This window comes from Lepidochelys kempii, chromosome 13, assembly GCF_965140285.1.
Source record: "Lepidochelys kempii isolate rLepKem1 chromosome 13, rLepKem1.hap1, whole genome shotgun sequence".
In the NCBI taxonomy this organism is placed as follows: Eukaryota; Metazoa; Chordata; order Testudines; family Cheloniidae; genus Lepidochelys; species Lepidochelys kempii.
In genome coordinates this window covers 10,624,007-10,640,118 of record NC_136392.1, presented here as the reverse complement: position 1 = coordinate 10,640,118, position 16,112 = coordinate 10,624,007, and the positions used below count along the sequence as shown (strand labels likewise).

At 44.2% G+C, this 16,112-nt stretch overlaps 1 protein-coding gene across 6 annotated transcripts in view; it reads left to right on the top strand.

Moving 5' to 3' along the window:
• Positions 1-15,449: 15,449 nt before the first annotated feature.
• PHACTR3 (phosphatase and actin regulator 3) overlaps positions 15,450-16,112 on the top strand; it is a 160,387-nt gene continuing 159,724 nt past the window's right edge. Inside the window, exon 1 of one of the 6 annotated variants that reach the window (XM_073309199.2) lies at positions 15,450-16,005. In XM_073309199.2, the coding sequence (XP_073165300.2) occupies positions 15,888-16,005 (118 nt within the window). In that variant the 5' untranslated portion in view covers positions 15,450-15,887. The remainder of the gene's footprint in view (positions 16,006-16,112) is intronic. The other 5 variants (XM_073309198.2, XM_073309201.2, XM_073309200.2 and 2 more) reach the window with 5 other exon arrangements.

Below are 16,112 nucleotides of genomic sequence, written 5' to 3'. Positions count from 1 at the left end.
ATCATCATGATTTATGCTTTGGGGGGGCTGGAAATCACTTCACCCATAAAATGCTGCCAATTAGAATGCTTAGCATATTCTGTGCTGTGTGACCTCCCTGAATCTTCCTTGTCTGCAGCTTGTTCCATCACTAAGGCTATTCTTTTTCTGAGTACATTACGTACCATGCAAGACAGCATGAAAGAATTACTGTATGCGTTTCCCCTGCAGCCACTTAAAGGACACCCCGATATGTCAAAGTATTGAAATGGCTTTAAAAAAACATACCAACGGTTGGCTCAGTGACAGATATTGGCCAGTTGTGTGTCATATTTCATGTCCCTCTGCAGAAGGAAGTTACATAATATTATATTTTTATTAATTATTAGTTATTATTTATTATTATTATTATTATAGCATTCTAGACTTCCCTGAGAAGGAGAACAAAAGAGAGGAGTCAGAAAACAGAAGCTTGGGGGTGTTTATCTCCCATAGCATAGGCACAAATAGACTGACGCAGTGTGTTACCTATATCAAATACAAATTATGATTACCATAGCTCTGTTAAAAAACAGAAGCCAGCACCTTTATTGGTTTACTAGCCACATGGGGCTTTGGGAAACTTATGCATTTGCTGACGGGATTAAGACATTTTGGCTGTGTGTGTGTGTGCACGTGTGTGTCTCTCTCTCTCTCATGTAATCATGATTGGGAATTGGATATTTGACAAGCAGATTGGAAATCAAACTCCCAGTATAACAACTTGCATCTTTATTCTGACATAATTATCTTCAGCGCGGGAAGGGGCTTTGTATTGACCCCATGAGTTTAGCTCACATGAGTTTAGCTCACACACCCCAAAACAATAGGGGTCTGTCAGGCAAGAAATGCCTCTTGTCCTTGCTGCTGATAGTGTCAAGAGTCCTGTATGTTTTATGCATGAAATCACAGCATCTAGAAATACAACAATGTAACCTGAAAGTGTTTGCCTAACTGATTAGAGTCAGGTCTGTTGTCACAAAGCCTTCTCTGACACAGGGGTGCGTCTAACAACAGAACTATTGTATGGATGATTTCAAGATAATTGAACTATTATGACTCCCCTTTCAGTCATGCTACAGTCCCCAGCTTTGGAGCTGTTGACTGGGGGACTCCGCTGATTCCATTTTGAACCAACCCAAACCTTTGTAGGTTTGAAATTTACTCTTGGAGGAAAAGCGGTTCCACAAACATGTTTCCTTTAACCTGCAGATGAAGCCCAGCTTTCCAAGTAACATGGCCGTATGGCCTCAGCACCACCAAAAAACCAAGCACATTTAACTGAAACACACTAAACTAGCAGAATTCTCTTTTTAAAGGAAGTATGTTGTCGTGGCAACATACACATCAACTGTCCTTACACTATTAGCAAAAATGGTACCTTTAAAAAATAATTGAGTTCAGTGGGTTTCTATTAAGTCCAAAAGCATGCTTGTTTCCAAATGAGAAGTAACTATGAATTGTAAAGAGCCAGCAATACTTACTTTTACTCACTGTCCCAATCCTCCTGTGCATGCTCCTTATGTGGTTATGTTCCACTAAAGGAGACTTTATCAGCTTTATGACTCTGGAGAGTAGTGGCTATTAGTAGGTATGGAATTCAGTCCCTACCTGCTTTAAAACTAAACTGGAAATGTTTAAAAGTTATTGTTAACTACTCCCCTTCCACCATCAGCTGTCGCACGAGGGATGGGGAGTGGGAGCTGGAGCTGGTTAAATAGTGGGAACCAATTTGAGGTCTGTCCCCTCTCCACAGGTCTGCAAAGGTAGATCAGGAGCAGAAACCACCAGACAGAGAAGAGGCAGGAATGGCAATGCTAGCGCTGAGATTTAGTGTTAAAGACTCTCCCTGTTATAACAGACACAATAGGCATCATTCTTCTCTTACAACAGATTTGTACAAGATTATCTCCATTAACTCCACTGTGTTACCATTCAACTGAGTAGAGAATCAGATCAGGTCCTTCTAGGAAGTCATTTTAAAAACATACTAGTAAACTGATGGCAGACAGGCTGCTGGTTTAATCCTTGTTAAGAATTCTGCTCTGTTCCTATACTTTTGGTCACCAGTGAGCTGTACAGATTTCCCACCTTTGCTTCCATGAATTTAGACCTCACTAAGAACCCAGTCCTGTAAGGTACTGAGTGCCTCTTTCCTGTGAGGTGCTGAGAAACTCCCACTCCCATGGTCTTAATGGGATGTGAGTCTGCTTAGCATCTTGCAGGATCAGGGTCCCAGAAGCCCCAACGTCAGATCCTGCTCCCACTGAGATCAAAGGAAACGTTGCCATTGAGTTCCCTAGGCACTAGATCAGGTTCCCAGGGAGGTCTGATTCTAAGAACTTCTAAGTTACTGGGCTCAATGCAGGAATAGCAAGGTGGAGTTCTGTGGTCTCTGTTAAAATATATGGGTGAAATCCTGACTGACCCCACTGAAGTGGGGAGCAAAACTCCTACTAACTTCAATGGTGCCAGGATCCTATGAATCTATGAATGTTGTATCGTAAATTCTACAGCATCCCTCTAAGTAGCACAGAGCACCAAGTTTTTCCTTCCCACATGTGATGACAATCAACTGACCTTTTCTGGATTTAATCTGAAAGAGATATAGGTTAGAATTAAACCAGACTTGATGGCAATGAGATGTCAATCCGCAAGCATTGTATAAACATTACAAATAATAAAAAGAGAGCAAAAAAGGACAAATCTGATCAGGGTATAAATGCCCACTTATCAAAACTGTGTCCTACGAAAATGTGAAATATGTTATTTCTGCAAAAATATAAACACTTCTAACATAAAGCATCAGCAAAACAAAGTTCATTTTAGTCCTTTTGTGTGTATGTTGTATTTCCAAATCAAAGTTACATGCTCAAAAATAGTTACTCAAAAAACTGGAACTGGAAAAAAACTGGAAAAAACTTTTATAAGTCACTTGCAACCGGAAATCAAACATCCCTGCTATAATTACAATATGTTTCTGTCTCTCTGTCTTACACCAGGTTCACATAGCAGATGGAATGTCAGACCTGCTGTCGTACATGTGTGTGTGTGTGAGAGAGAGAGTGGACGTGTCACCAACTAGTGACAGCAGCTTGCATACAACAAACTAATATTACTGCACAAATACAGCTGTTTGAACTATGGTGAAAATCTCTTGTGCTAATGTTAACATTTCAAATGTTCAGAAACAAAAAGTCAACCAGCTCTACATACCAGCAGGAGTGTTTGATTGGTTATCACTAGTTAAAATGTATTTTTATGTATCTGATTTCCTGAGCTACTCACCATTCTGCATTATAAGATACCCTCTTTGTTCCACAGTACACAGAGTAAAATGGAGACGGTCAAAATAATAAAGGGTTAGATCGCATCCATGAGTATTCTAGATGATGAAAAAGTATGTTTTCCATTTCAGCTAGCTCAGCAGAATGATCTTAATACGATTGAAAAGTTCCTTAACACCCACATAAATATAGTAACACATTCACAATCATGTTTAGCTGGTCATGTTGTAGCCCAGAAAGGAGCTCTCCTCCTCTTCTTTTCCAAGTCACAAATGTTTTCCAGTACAGAGCATTCACACATCAGCGTATCCTGGGATAGAACATTCACACACCAACCCTTAATCTAGTGCAAAATAAATAACAAACCAAACAAGATTTATTTCAGTGATATAAGACTCATATTTCTCTTTAACCAGTGAGGATATCTGATCATTCCACATTGCAGACATTCAACAAATCACTTTAATTTCTCCTTGATTGGAATGTTTAAAAGACCAAATTGCAATGTGTAGGAATTAACTCTCTAATGAACATAATGAACAGGGCTACATTCAACAATTGTCAGATGAAATTTGTGCTTAAATTCCAAGGATGATTATTAAAACTGGGCAGACTAATATATTTCTTTGATACATCAAGCAATATGTATAACTCGTAAACGACAAGACCACATCATGTCAGTGTTCCTTAATCATATTGAAGAATGTAGACATATATTATCATAGTAGCTTTTGTAAGAATAGTAGAGAGATGAATTCTTTGCAAGGTATTCAGTATGCCTGCCTGATAAGTTCCAGGCTCTAGATGTTCATCTGCACATAAATAGGATATATTTGAAAATGTCAAGTATTTTTTAAATCAAATTTCCATGTAAAGCAATATAAGATTTTGACCAAAACAGCCACATTTATCGGCGGATAAAAGCAGGAGAAAGTTCATCCTTAAATATTATACAAAACTTGATCTTCTTTCTGCAGCTCTTAGTGCGGAAGTCTATTGATGTTTTAAATTGATTTACTAACTACCACCAATGTCATTTCAGCTGCCTACATGAAAATGTTTGCTGAGTTGCAACAACTCAGAAGATTGCCGAGAGTTATAAAAAACAAAGGCCTAATAAGGAACCCAATATAAGCATTAGTCAAATGACTTTGGGAGGGGGGAAAATCAACCGCTTTCTTAACATTGCTTACTTACAAACTTGCGAGTACTTTGTTGATTTCCATTTCCTAGACGGAAATTACCTGAGTGATGGTAACAAAAGCGTAAAGGCAATGACACCACGAGTTGATGCTTAGAAGAAGATAAGTACAAGGGGCTTCAAGAACCTAAGAAATTAAGAGCGGGTGGTAGTTTAAAACCAATAGTCATTGGCATTATTGATATCCTGTGATGACTATTCCAGAATCTTTGGCCCTGTGACATTGGAATGACTCTGTACCTCCATTTTACCATGAAAAATTTAAAGTAAGCCTCCCTCCCAAAACATTTATTACTAGTTATTCGCAGCACTGTCTTGTTCCCATTGAAGCTAATGGGACTCTTGCCAACAACTTCAAGAGGAGCAGAAACAGACCTGTTTGCAGTTAACTACTTGAACATTTGCGAAGTGAGCATCACATAAATGACGGTGGTTCAGACTATCAAGAGTAACATTTTGTACGTGCCTTGCACATGTGAGAGTCAGACACATACAAAATGGCACCTTGGAAAATCTGAGCCAAAATCATGTGGAAAAGAAACATTTATGTAAAGGCTAATGTAGTATCTGGGATGAATGTCCCCTAGGATGCAGGGCCACAACCTATCCCCTGTCCCCAGGCCTGTATCTATCAATCTGGCCCTCACTCTTTAATAGGCTACTCATTTGTTTAGTGGAGCACTGAAGTGCATTACAAATTGAAAGCCTTAAACTGAACCGGTCTTCTTATTACTAGCAAGGTTCATATAGACCCTCTTTTTCTAATTCCAACATAATTAGCAACATAATTAGTCGTCAAAAACTCCCATGGGACTTGAATTATATGCTCTCCGCTTCACAGGGATGCAGTGCAGGTAGGGGAACTGTAAAAAAAATGGAAGACCAGGGAGGTGGTTCACAGGAAACCTTGAGAAACGTTCCCCCTGGGAGCTCCACTCAGCAGAGACAGCTGGAATGTTATGCTGCCCATGGCTATTTGGCTGTTTTTGAGCTCCTAAAAGCCTCCACTGACTGGGAGAAGGTTCCGTTTACTGTACTGTAAGGATCTTTAACTATCCCAGTGTTTTACCCAGACATCAGTCCTTGCAGGACAGGGAAAACAGCTGCCTTTCTGTGCATGCGGAAAACTAAAGTGCCTACAGGCTGCACTATTAGCATGCCTATGAACAGAACTTTATGATTTTTCCATGCCATGTGCTGGATAGCTTGTGTTTGGAACAAAGGAATAAAGGAAGCACAAGCTACATGGCAAAAGGATTATAAAAGGCAGCTGCATCATCTCCATTTTGTCTTCAGTTCTGCTTCTTACCTCTGGAGGAACTTTGATACACTGAAGCTCTGAACAAAGGACTGAATGACCCATCCAAGCTGTGGATGTACTTCAGAGACGTAACTTAAGCCAGCAGTTTATTCCATCACTGCTACAAGCCTGAACCGAGACTCGTCCCCTAATGCCCCTACTCTACTTGCACTATATTGATGACATCTTCATCATCTGGACCCATGGAAAAGAAGCCCTTGAGGAATTCCACCATGATTTCAACAATTTCCATCCCAACATCAACCTCAGCCTGGACCAGTCCACACAAGAGATCCACTTCCTGGACACTACGGTGCTAATAAGCAATGGTCACATAAACACCACCCTATACCGGAAACCTACTGACCGCTATTCCTACCTACATGCCTCCAGCTTTCACCCAGACCAGACCACACCACACCACACGATCCATCGTCTACAGCCAAGCTCTACGATACAACCGCATTTGCTCCAACCCCTCAGACAGAGACAAACACCTACAAGATCTCTATCAAGCATTCTTACAATGACCCATCACTCTCACAAATCTTGGGAGACAGGCCAGTCCTTGCCTACAGACAGCCCACCAACCTGAAGCAAATACTCACCAGCAACCACACACCACACAACAGAACCACTAACCCAGGAACCTATCCTTGCAACAAAGCCAGTTGCCAACTGTGTCCACATATCTATTCAGGGGACATCATCATAGGGCCTAATCACATCAGCCACACTATCAGAGGCTCGTTCACCTGCACATCTACCAATGTGATATATGCCATCATGTGCCAGCCATGCCCCTCTGCCATGTACATTGGCCAAACTGGACAGTCTCTACGTAAAAGAATAATGGACACAAATCAGATGTCAAGGATTATAATATTCAAAAACCAGTTGGAGAACACTTCAATCTCTCTGGTCACTCAATTACAGACCTAAAGGTCGCAATATTACAACAAAAAGACTTCAAAAACAGACTCCAACGAGAGACTGCTGAATTGGAATTAATTTGCAAATTGGATACAATTAACTTAGGCTTGAATAGAGACTGGGAGTGGATGGGTCATTACACAAAGTAAAACTATTTCCCCATGTTTATTCCCCCTCCCCACCCCCCACTGTTCCTCAGAGGTTCCTGTTAACTGCTGGAAATGCACCTTGATTATCACTACAAAAGGTTTTCTCCCTCCCGCTCTCCTGCTGGTAATAGCTCATCTTAAGTGATCACTCTCCTTACAGTGTGTATGATAACACCCATTTCTTCATGTTGTGTGTGTATATAAATCTCCTCACTGTATTTTCCACTGAATGCATCCGATGAAGTGAGCTGTAGCTCACGAAAGCTTATTATGCTCAAATAAATTGGTTAGTCTCTAAGGTGCCATTAGCACTCCTTTTCTTTTTGCGAATACAGACTAACACGGCTGCTACTCTGAAATTTGCCATTACTGTATGCAATTGATTCCATTTAACCAATTTTAACTCTCATCTATATTTCTTTCTCTTCATGAATAAACCTTTATATTTTTTATTCTAAAGGATTGGCAACAGCGTGATTTATGGGTAAGATCTGACTTGTATATTGACCTGGGTCTGGGGCTTGGTCCTTTGGGATCAGGAGAACCTTTTTTTCTTTTACTGTGGTATTGGTTTTCATAACCACTCATCCCCATAAGGAGTAGCGCTAGTGGTGATACTGGGAAACTGGAGTGTCTGAGGGAATTGCTTGTATGACTTCTGGTTAGCCAGTGGAGTAAAACCAAAGTCCTCTCTGTTTAGCTGGTTTGGTGTGCAAAGGACCCCCAGCCTTGGGCTGTAACTTCCCTGCTCTAAGCAATTTATCCTGAATTGATACTTTCAGTAGTGTCCCGCCAAAGGCCGCTTCATTACAGAAGGTAAAAAAAGAGAATGTGACTAAAGGAGGACGGGATAAAGAGAGAGTGGCTGGAATATACACATGGGCCAAATCTGGCAACCTTTACTCCGGTAAAACTTCCAGTGGCATCAATCCTGCACCTTCCTCATAACTCTCATTGAATTCAATGGGAGCAAGACGACAACCTTCACATGATGCTCCTGTTAAATGTTGGTGCTTTTTGTACTTTGTGCAACTTCACTAACATACCATTGTCATCAAGTGGCCCTGGGACTTCGCATTGCTGATCTCCCAGCGCAAGTAGCATCGAGTTCAGTGGGAGTTTTCCTGACTAAAAACTGTGGGATTTAGACCACATGTGACAAAAGGACAATGAATTAATTTTAATTACTGATAGAGCCTGCTCATATTTGCTTGATGTAGCTTATATTAGAAATTATTTTACTTTATCCAGGTTCTTATATCTCAATGGTGCTATGGGAATTGAAAATCACTGGTGGCCTGATACAGAGCCCACTGAAATCAGTAGGAATCTTTCTGTTGTTTTCAATGGGTTTAGATCAGGCCCTAATCCTTGAGTACTGTGCAAATATTTGTGGTGGAATTTTCATAGAATCATAGAATATCAGGGTTGGAAGGGAGGTCATCAGGAGGTCATCTAGTCCAACCCCCTGCTCAAAGCAGGACCAATCCCTGACTAAATCATCCCAGCCGGGGCTTTGTCAAGCCTGACCTTAAAAATATCTAAGGAAGGAGATTCCACCACCTCCCTATGTAACACATTCCAGTGTTTCACCACCCTTCTAGTGAAAAAGTTTTTCCTAATATCCAAACTAAACCTCCCCCACTGCAACTTGAGACCATTACTTCTTGTTCTGTCATCAGCTACCACTAAGAACAGTCTAGATCCATCCTCTTTGGAACCCCCTTTCAGGTAGTTGAAAGCAGCTATCAAATCCCCCCTCATTCTTCTCTTCCGCAGACTAAACAATTCCAGGTCCCTCAGCCTCTCCTCATAAGTCATGTGTTCCAGTCCCCTAATCATTTTTGTTGCCCTCCACTGGACGTTTTCCAATTTTTCCACATCCTTCTTGTAGTGTGGGGCCCAAAACTGGACACAGTACTCCAGATGAGGCCTCATCAATGTTGAATAGAGGGGAACGATCACGTCCCTCGATCTGCTGGCAATGCCCCTACGTATACATCCCAAACTGCCATTGGCCTTCTTGGCAACAAGTGCGCACTGTTGACTCATATCCAGCTTCTTGTCCACTGTAACCCCTAGGTCCTTTTCTGCAGAACTGCTGCCGAGCCATTCGGCCCCTAGTCTGTAGCGGTGCATGGGGTTCTTCGGTCCTAAGTGCAGGACTCTGCACTTGTCCTTGTTGAACCTGATCAGATTTCTTTTGGCCCAATCCTCTAATTTGTCTAGGTCCCTCTGTATCCTATCCCTACCCTCCAGCGTATCTACCTCTCCTCCCAGTTTAGTGTCATCTGCATTTATTATTATTTATGCAGTTAATCTCTGCACATCCATGTGTCTTCCCTATAGTAACAGAAAAAGTTATTTATAGTGTTTAATGTAAAATATTTGTTCCATTAAAAGATTTTTCTTTGTGCAACTCCATGCTGTGTATCTACAGATAAGCCCAGTTCTTTTTATCTATGGTCTGTTCTCAAAAGTCATGCATTCAGTGCAGTAGAACTCAGAGTTTGTTACAATGAAAGAGACACCTTGGATACATACACGGAATTCCTACTGATTGTAATAGGAGCTGTGTGCATGTATCGGAGGGAGTTTGACCTAGAGAGTTTATAATAACCTAATTAATTAGTTAATGTTCCCACAGTGTTTTGAAGATGAAATGTGCAATTTAAATCCTATTATTATTGCTTCAGCAGAATGATGAATTACATTGCAGTAGCCTGATCAAGATAAAGCTTATGAAGAAGGAATGTTGTATTGCAGTAATGGCTATAGGGCTTGGAATAATTTCTGGGTATGTTCTTGCCCTGGGGCTGAAGCTGTTTTTGTCTGAGCCCTGAAGCCAAAGTTCTCTCTGAATGTCTGAACTTGCTTCCTGCTTGAAGTCAGCTTTCCTCTGAAGCCTGAATCATGCCTCGGATCTGAACCTTTGAGCTGTATCATCTGCAGCAGACACCAGGACTTCAAAATATTTTGTTGGCCCACCGCCAGGTTTCCAGGGCACTACACACACTGGACTGGTTGAGAATTGTTTAACTTTGATTTCAAATGAAATGGACTTGGGGGGGACGACGACGACAATTTTTGTCAGAAAACTTTAAACCTCAGAGCTTAAACCTGAAAATATTTCTATAAAAATGTTGATCAAATTGTTTTAATGGGGTGGGGGGAAAATACACATACATAGAAAACGGAACGAAATTGGGGCAGGGGACCAGAACAAACAGGACTGATTGGCTAAAACACATACTGGATGGAGCCAAGGGATTAGAGATCTGGAGTGGAATCCTGACCCCAGTGAAGTTAATGGCAGCTCCCGTTGGTTTCAGTGGAGCCAGAATTTCATCCCTGGTGTCTAGCTCTAGGAGCTTAGGGCTCGTTAGACCTCAGTTTAGGGCTTTCAGCTAAAAACTTTGTCTTATCCTGAAAAATGAGATTCATGAAGGGCTGATTATTTCACATGGATGTTGGAACATGAAGTCCATGTATTTTTTAATGGGATCTTAAACTAAAAGTCCCTTATGTTTGATATTTACAATGGACTGGTGCTTTCTTTGTGGAAGGATGGTCCAGTGGTTAGGGAACTATCCTAGAAGATGCAGGTTCAATTCCCAGGTCTGTTACAGACTTTCTATGTGACCTTGGGTAAATCACTTTGGCCCAGATCCTTGCAGGGACCCAAATACCACTGTGATCCACAAAACTCCTGCTGGGCTGCTGCCTAATCCTGTAGGCATCTAAACTTACTTGGCACTTCACTTGCTAATGTAAAAGTCCCTTAGGTGTCTAAGTTTTTGCCTCTGGGGATACATGCTGCTGCCTCATTCTAGGCACCCAGACACTTATTTCCTGCCTATTCCCCACTGCAATCCCAGCAAAAATAAGTGTTTGCCCACCGATGAGGGGCCCAATCTAGTAGATGTGCTCTGAGAACAAATACCATGTCAGGCCCCGTTCAAAAATCCAGCCAGTGTTAGGGGTGCACACACTATACATTTTAGCTTTGTGGTTAGAGCACTCATCTGTGATGTAGGAGTCTCAGGTTAAATTCCCTCTTCCACCTGAGGGAGAAAAAAAATGAATCCACATCTCCCACAAGAGGGCCCTAACCACTGAGTTCTGGGATATACTGATGCAGGGCTCCCTCAGTCTTTCCTACTGAAGCTGTTCCACTCTGTGCCATTCAGTCTCAGGCAGAGAATTGAACGTAGGTCTCCCAGTGGCTGCTGTAACCATTGGGATACAAGTTATAAGGTGAGCGGTGGCAGCACCTCCCCTTTCAGCTGCTTTGCATGGAGTGCGGCAGGCACCTAATTAATTCACACAGGAATAATTTAGACATGTAAGATGCTGACTCCCGGAGTAGGCTGCCGGTTGCACAAGCAGAGATAGGTGCCTCCTTGCAGCCCAGTTTACATGCCTACCTCTGAGAGAGGGGCAGGGCTTAGGACACACTCCTCTCATTAGCATCTCCCATTGGGTAGCCTAGGCAGCTCCTGCCCAGCATGTCGGCTTTTGTGGATCTGCTTTCTCCCCATTCATTGTATAGGAAGTCTAGGCATGTAACTCAGGCTTTGCAGATCCCGTTATAGTTTCAGTGGTTTTCTAGGCACCTGAAAGTTAGGCGTTACAATGCCTAAGTCCCTTAGCCCTTCTGTGCCTCAGTTCCCCATCTGTAAAGTGGGGATAATAGTATTTGCCTACCTCACAGGCGTGTTGTGAGGATAAGTACATTAAAGATTGTGAAGTGCTTTGATATCTGTTGAGGAAAAAGTACTATGTATTACTACTTGCTTTTCCCCTCGTTTCTTTCTCCGTGAGTCAACTGTAACGTGCAATCATTTCACCAGCTTTTGCAGCCTTAATTATTATTCTGTTACACCGAGGGTTGAACTATGTGGTTTGATGTCACTGTGGGTCCTCTTTTGGCTATATGGCTTTCAGGTCCCTAAATCATCACTGATGTACCCCAGTCTATCTCAGATTATGAAATATTTTGGAGCTAAAAGTGGACACAACAGGTGTCTTTCAATCCAGTTATTTAAAATTGATCCTCCTTCTAGAGTTTATGCTTTGCCAAATAATATGACAGGGCCATGTAAGGGATGCCCATGCTCAAAAGAGAACGGGACAAGAAAGAAGACACAGCCCCAAAACAACAAGTGCTCCTTTCTCCCCAAATATTTTAAAAGCTTGGAGTAAATTGGGTGTGGAAGCCAGACAAGACTTACCTCCAGGACCTTCAACTTGCACAAATCAATATTTACTCGGCATGTCACCTCAGATCTGATTTTATAACATTGCAGAAGTCATATGTGTTTTTCTCGGGGGGCGGAAATCTCGGAGATCCCCACACACCAGTCCATTTGGGCTTAAACCCACCATAAAGACTGCAGAACCCTCATAAAATAATCTCATGAAAGGTGCAATTGGATTCAATATTAATTATTGTTATGAGGATAAGAGATGTTTCATGCAAACCTGCATCTTTTGCAAAATATGAAATGTGTTGTGCTACATGGTCAATGTTTAAATAACAGAACACAATTATTATTCCTAGCCTCCCCACCACAGATGATGCCAGTGCACTGAAAAATAACAAAGTGGCCTAAGGGCAGCTGTGGCACAAAATACCTTTGACTGATTCCCAGCCTGTTTCTTGCTGCTTGGATTGGCAGGGACCAAAGCAAATATAGAGGCAATTGACTCAGCCATAAGAAAGGAAGGGATCCAAGCACTGCTTTCCTCAAACAACTCCAAAAGAAACTCTATAACTTCAACTCCCACAAACCCACCCTAAGGACCTTGTACATGCTTCTCACAATACGCAGACAAAGAACACATCATATCTAGCCATTGCACTCTTACGGAAGGAACATCAGAACTCTGAAACCAACCTCAAACCACCGACCACACAAAGGGCCAGTTTCCTCCAGGACAGAACCATCTTCCTCCAGAAACTCTACATTAACGACCTCCCTCAGGATGCCATCCTTGTCACGGTGAATGACACCTCCCTATACACCAACATAGCATCACTGCCTGCCTCAAATATCTACAAGGCAATAAAACACTCAGATATCCACACTAAACACACTGCCGAACTCAGTCGTTTCATCCTCACCGACAGCAACTTTACATTCATCAAGCACTTTGTCCAAACTATGGGAACAGTCATGGGTACGGGGATGGCTCCCCAGTATGCCAATCTCTTTATGAACCACCTTAAGAAAGAATTTCTGGACAAACGCACCATGAAACCAATGATAAACCTGAGATACATCAATGATCTTTTCATCCTGTGGACAGATGACAAACTCCCTCACAGATGTCCACCACAACTTCAGTAACCGTCACCCATGCATCATACTCTCTCTAGAACACTCCCACACCAGCATCAACTTCCTGAATGCCATGATCAGCTTCAACAATGGAACCCTATGACAACTATGTACAAGAAATTCATGGATCACCACACTTACTTCAACAGGTCCAGTAACCAACCTAGACACACTAAGAAAACTATTATCTACAGCCAGGCATTCAGATATCAGAGAATATGCTCCAAGGAGAAAGTCTGGGATACACACTTTAACCCACTTAAAACCACCTTCGCCAAACAAGGACACTCCACCAGAGAAGTAGATCACATCATGGAACAGCCCACCCAAATCCCCCCCACCGCTTCCATACAGAAAAAAACCCCTCGTACTGCATGCCCCTCGTAGTCACCTACCACCCCATGGTGGAACTCATGAGGGGTATCATTAAACAATTACAACCCATACTTGATGAGGACCACAGCCTCCAAGAAATCTTTCCCGAACCCCCTTTTCTGGCCTTTAAACAACATATTTGCTGGAATTAAAAAAAAAAAATCATCCTGGAGCAGACAATTGTCCTATGATGGACAATTTCAGCCCAAATGGTTTGTTTCACAAAGTTATAAGCAACTGAACACAGTCTTATAAGAGAACGTGTCCAGCAACGTTACGTATAGGTGTTGCTAACAGCTATGCCTGTAACATGTACACGTGAGTGTGCAAACCCCCAGCCCTTACACCTTACTTCTGCGTCAAGGGTGTATTACACACGATGCCAACAGCAGCTGCACCACCGGGGAGTGCTCTGTACAGGTAAATGTGTGGGACCGAGACCACTGTGTACTCTGTGCAAGGCCTGCATGGACAAATTCAATGCTTCTCCACTAACAGAGCGGTGCCCACAAAGGGTCCCTGCTTCTCTAACTGAGACATCCATCGGTTAAAGTTTTAACAGGGAAGAAATCAAACAGAGGATTGGCGCATATGCTGCCAAGCAATCCACCCTGTTCATAGTTCTGGACAGAATCTATTTTTTTTTTTATTCCTGGGAAATGCCACATATTTGGGGGAAAAACATCCATTCAAGAAGAGAATGAAAACAAAAACAAAAAAACTTTTGAAATTTCCTCTAAAAGTGAAATTCCAAAGAAAACCATCATTTGGGGTCAATTTAAATGTTTTGTACCAGTTTTGACTTTTTATTATTCTTTTGTTTTAATGTACAATAGAAAAGAAATTCAAAAAAAAAAAAAACAAAAAAAACTTTGGAAAATTCCTGACCAGCTCTACCCGACAGCCATAGAAAAGCAGCCTGCTCTGATTGTTCCAGTCCAAGGTGAAGCCACCTTGTCCCTGAAAGCAGGCTGTTAAGGAAAGCACGGATAGCACCACTGATTAACATACCCCAGCAGGGTCAGGGCAGCTAGTGCCTGGCAAACTGGAAGCTGCCCACAGCTTTTAGAGGGCTGAGTTTTAGGCAGATCGTCAGCTGACATGGGCAGCGGCAGCTCGCTGGGTTTCTCCCGTCACCTGTTCTTTCTCCGCTTCTCGGGGAACGGAGTCAGGAGAGGCTGGGCCGGGGAAGCAAAGCGGGGGCCCCGCGACACAGGCAAAGGGGATAAGGCCAACGGACGGGAGCCACGCTGCACCCGCTAACACGCCCGCTGCGCCCACACAGCGCACAGGGCAGGCGCCCACGCACAATGCAACACGCTTGAGCCGCGCTCTACGCACACAGTGCACACGCGGACACACTGTGCACACACGCTCCACGTGCAGGCTGGCACACTAGCCTGCTGCCCACACGCGGCGCGCTTTGCGGACTCTGAGCTGGCCGGAGCCAGGCGAGTCCCGCAGCCTGGCCGGAGCCAGGCTCGCCGGGACCCCCCCCCCCATTCACACGCACCCGGATAGACCCTGCTGGGCGGATCTGATTGGTCACATGACAGCAGCCCAACCCCCCCGCCCCCCCCAGCCAGGGGCTGCTCCTGACTCGCAGCCGAGGGGTGGGGGGAAGCTGTGTCGGTGGGGGGGGAGGGGAGATGGGGGGTTGAAATGCAAACAGCGGCAGATTAACAGTAGGACCCCCAGCTTCCTTCACCCCCCCCCACAGGGTCCCCCTAGCCACGCGCACCTGCTGCTGCCGCCCCCTCTTTGTGCAGTGCAGGTGTCCCCTCTCCCAGGCCCCCACCCCACTGTGATGTCACACTGCCTCTCGCGGGGCATGATGGGAGAATCCCAATGTTTTCCAACAGATGCTCTAAGAAGAGCAGCAGATTAAAGCAATTGCAGGAGCGAAGATTTTGTTATTGGGTGGCAGGGGGCAGGGAGGGGGGGGCAAGGGGGAGGGGAGAGCCCAGCCCCAGCTCCTGCCAGCCCCCCACGGAGCAGCATGAAGGCAGCCCCCCTGAGCTGCACCGAGAGAAAGTTCGCCCATGAGTGGCCATAGGAGCCCAGGGCATTAGGGGCATCTCTGCGGCTGCTGGATGGTGCAGGTGGGGAGCACTGACGGGAGCTGGCGGAAGGAGGCCGGGGAAGATGCTGCCCCGGCTGGGGCTGCCTGGCTGAAGCTGCTGGCGCTCGGGACTCCAGCCCCCGCTTCCCCATTGTGACCTTGGCTGCCTCCCCTTCCATGAGCGCCTCGTCCTCCCCTCGCCTCTGAGCCCCCCACCCATGGCTGCGGCGGAAGACGGGACTGGCTGTTTTCTCCCCAGAGGCAGGTCTCAGAGTGACCCCAGCATCCTCACGGACTGCGCTGCCCGCGCTGCCCCTGAAGCCGGAGAGAACCCAGGTAACACCCCCCACCACCCCCTACAGCAGAGCCGGGGGAAGAGGGGAGGGGAAAGAGACTGGGGGGGGCGGCGCAGAGGGGTCCCCTCTGCCATCTGCTGCAACCCC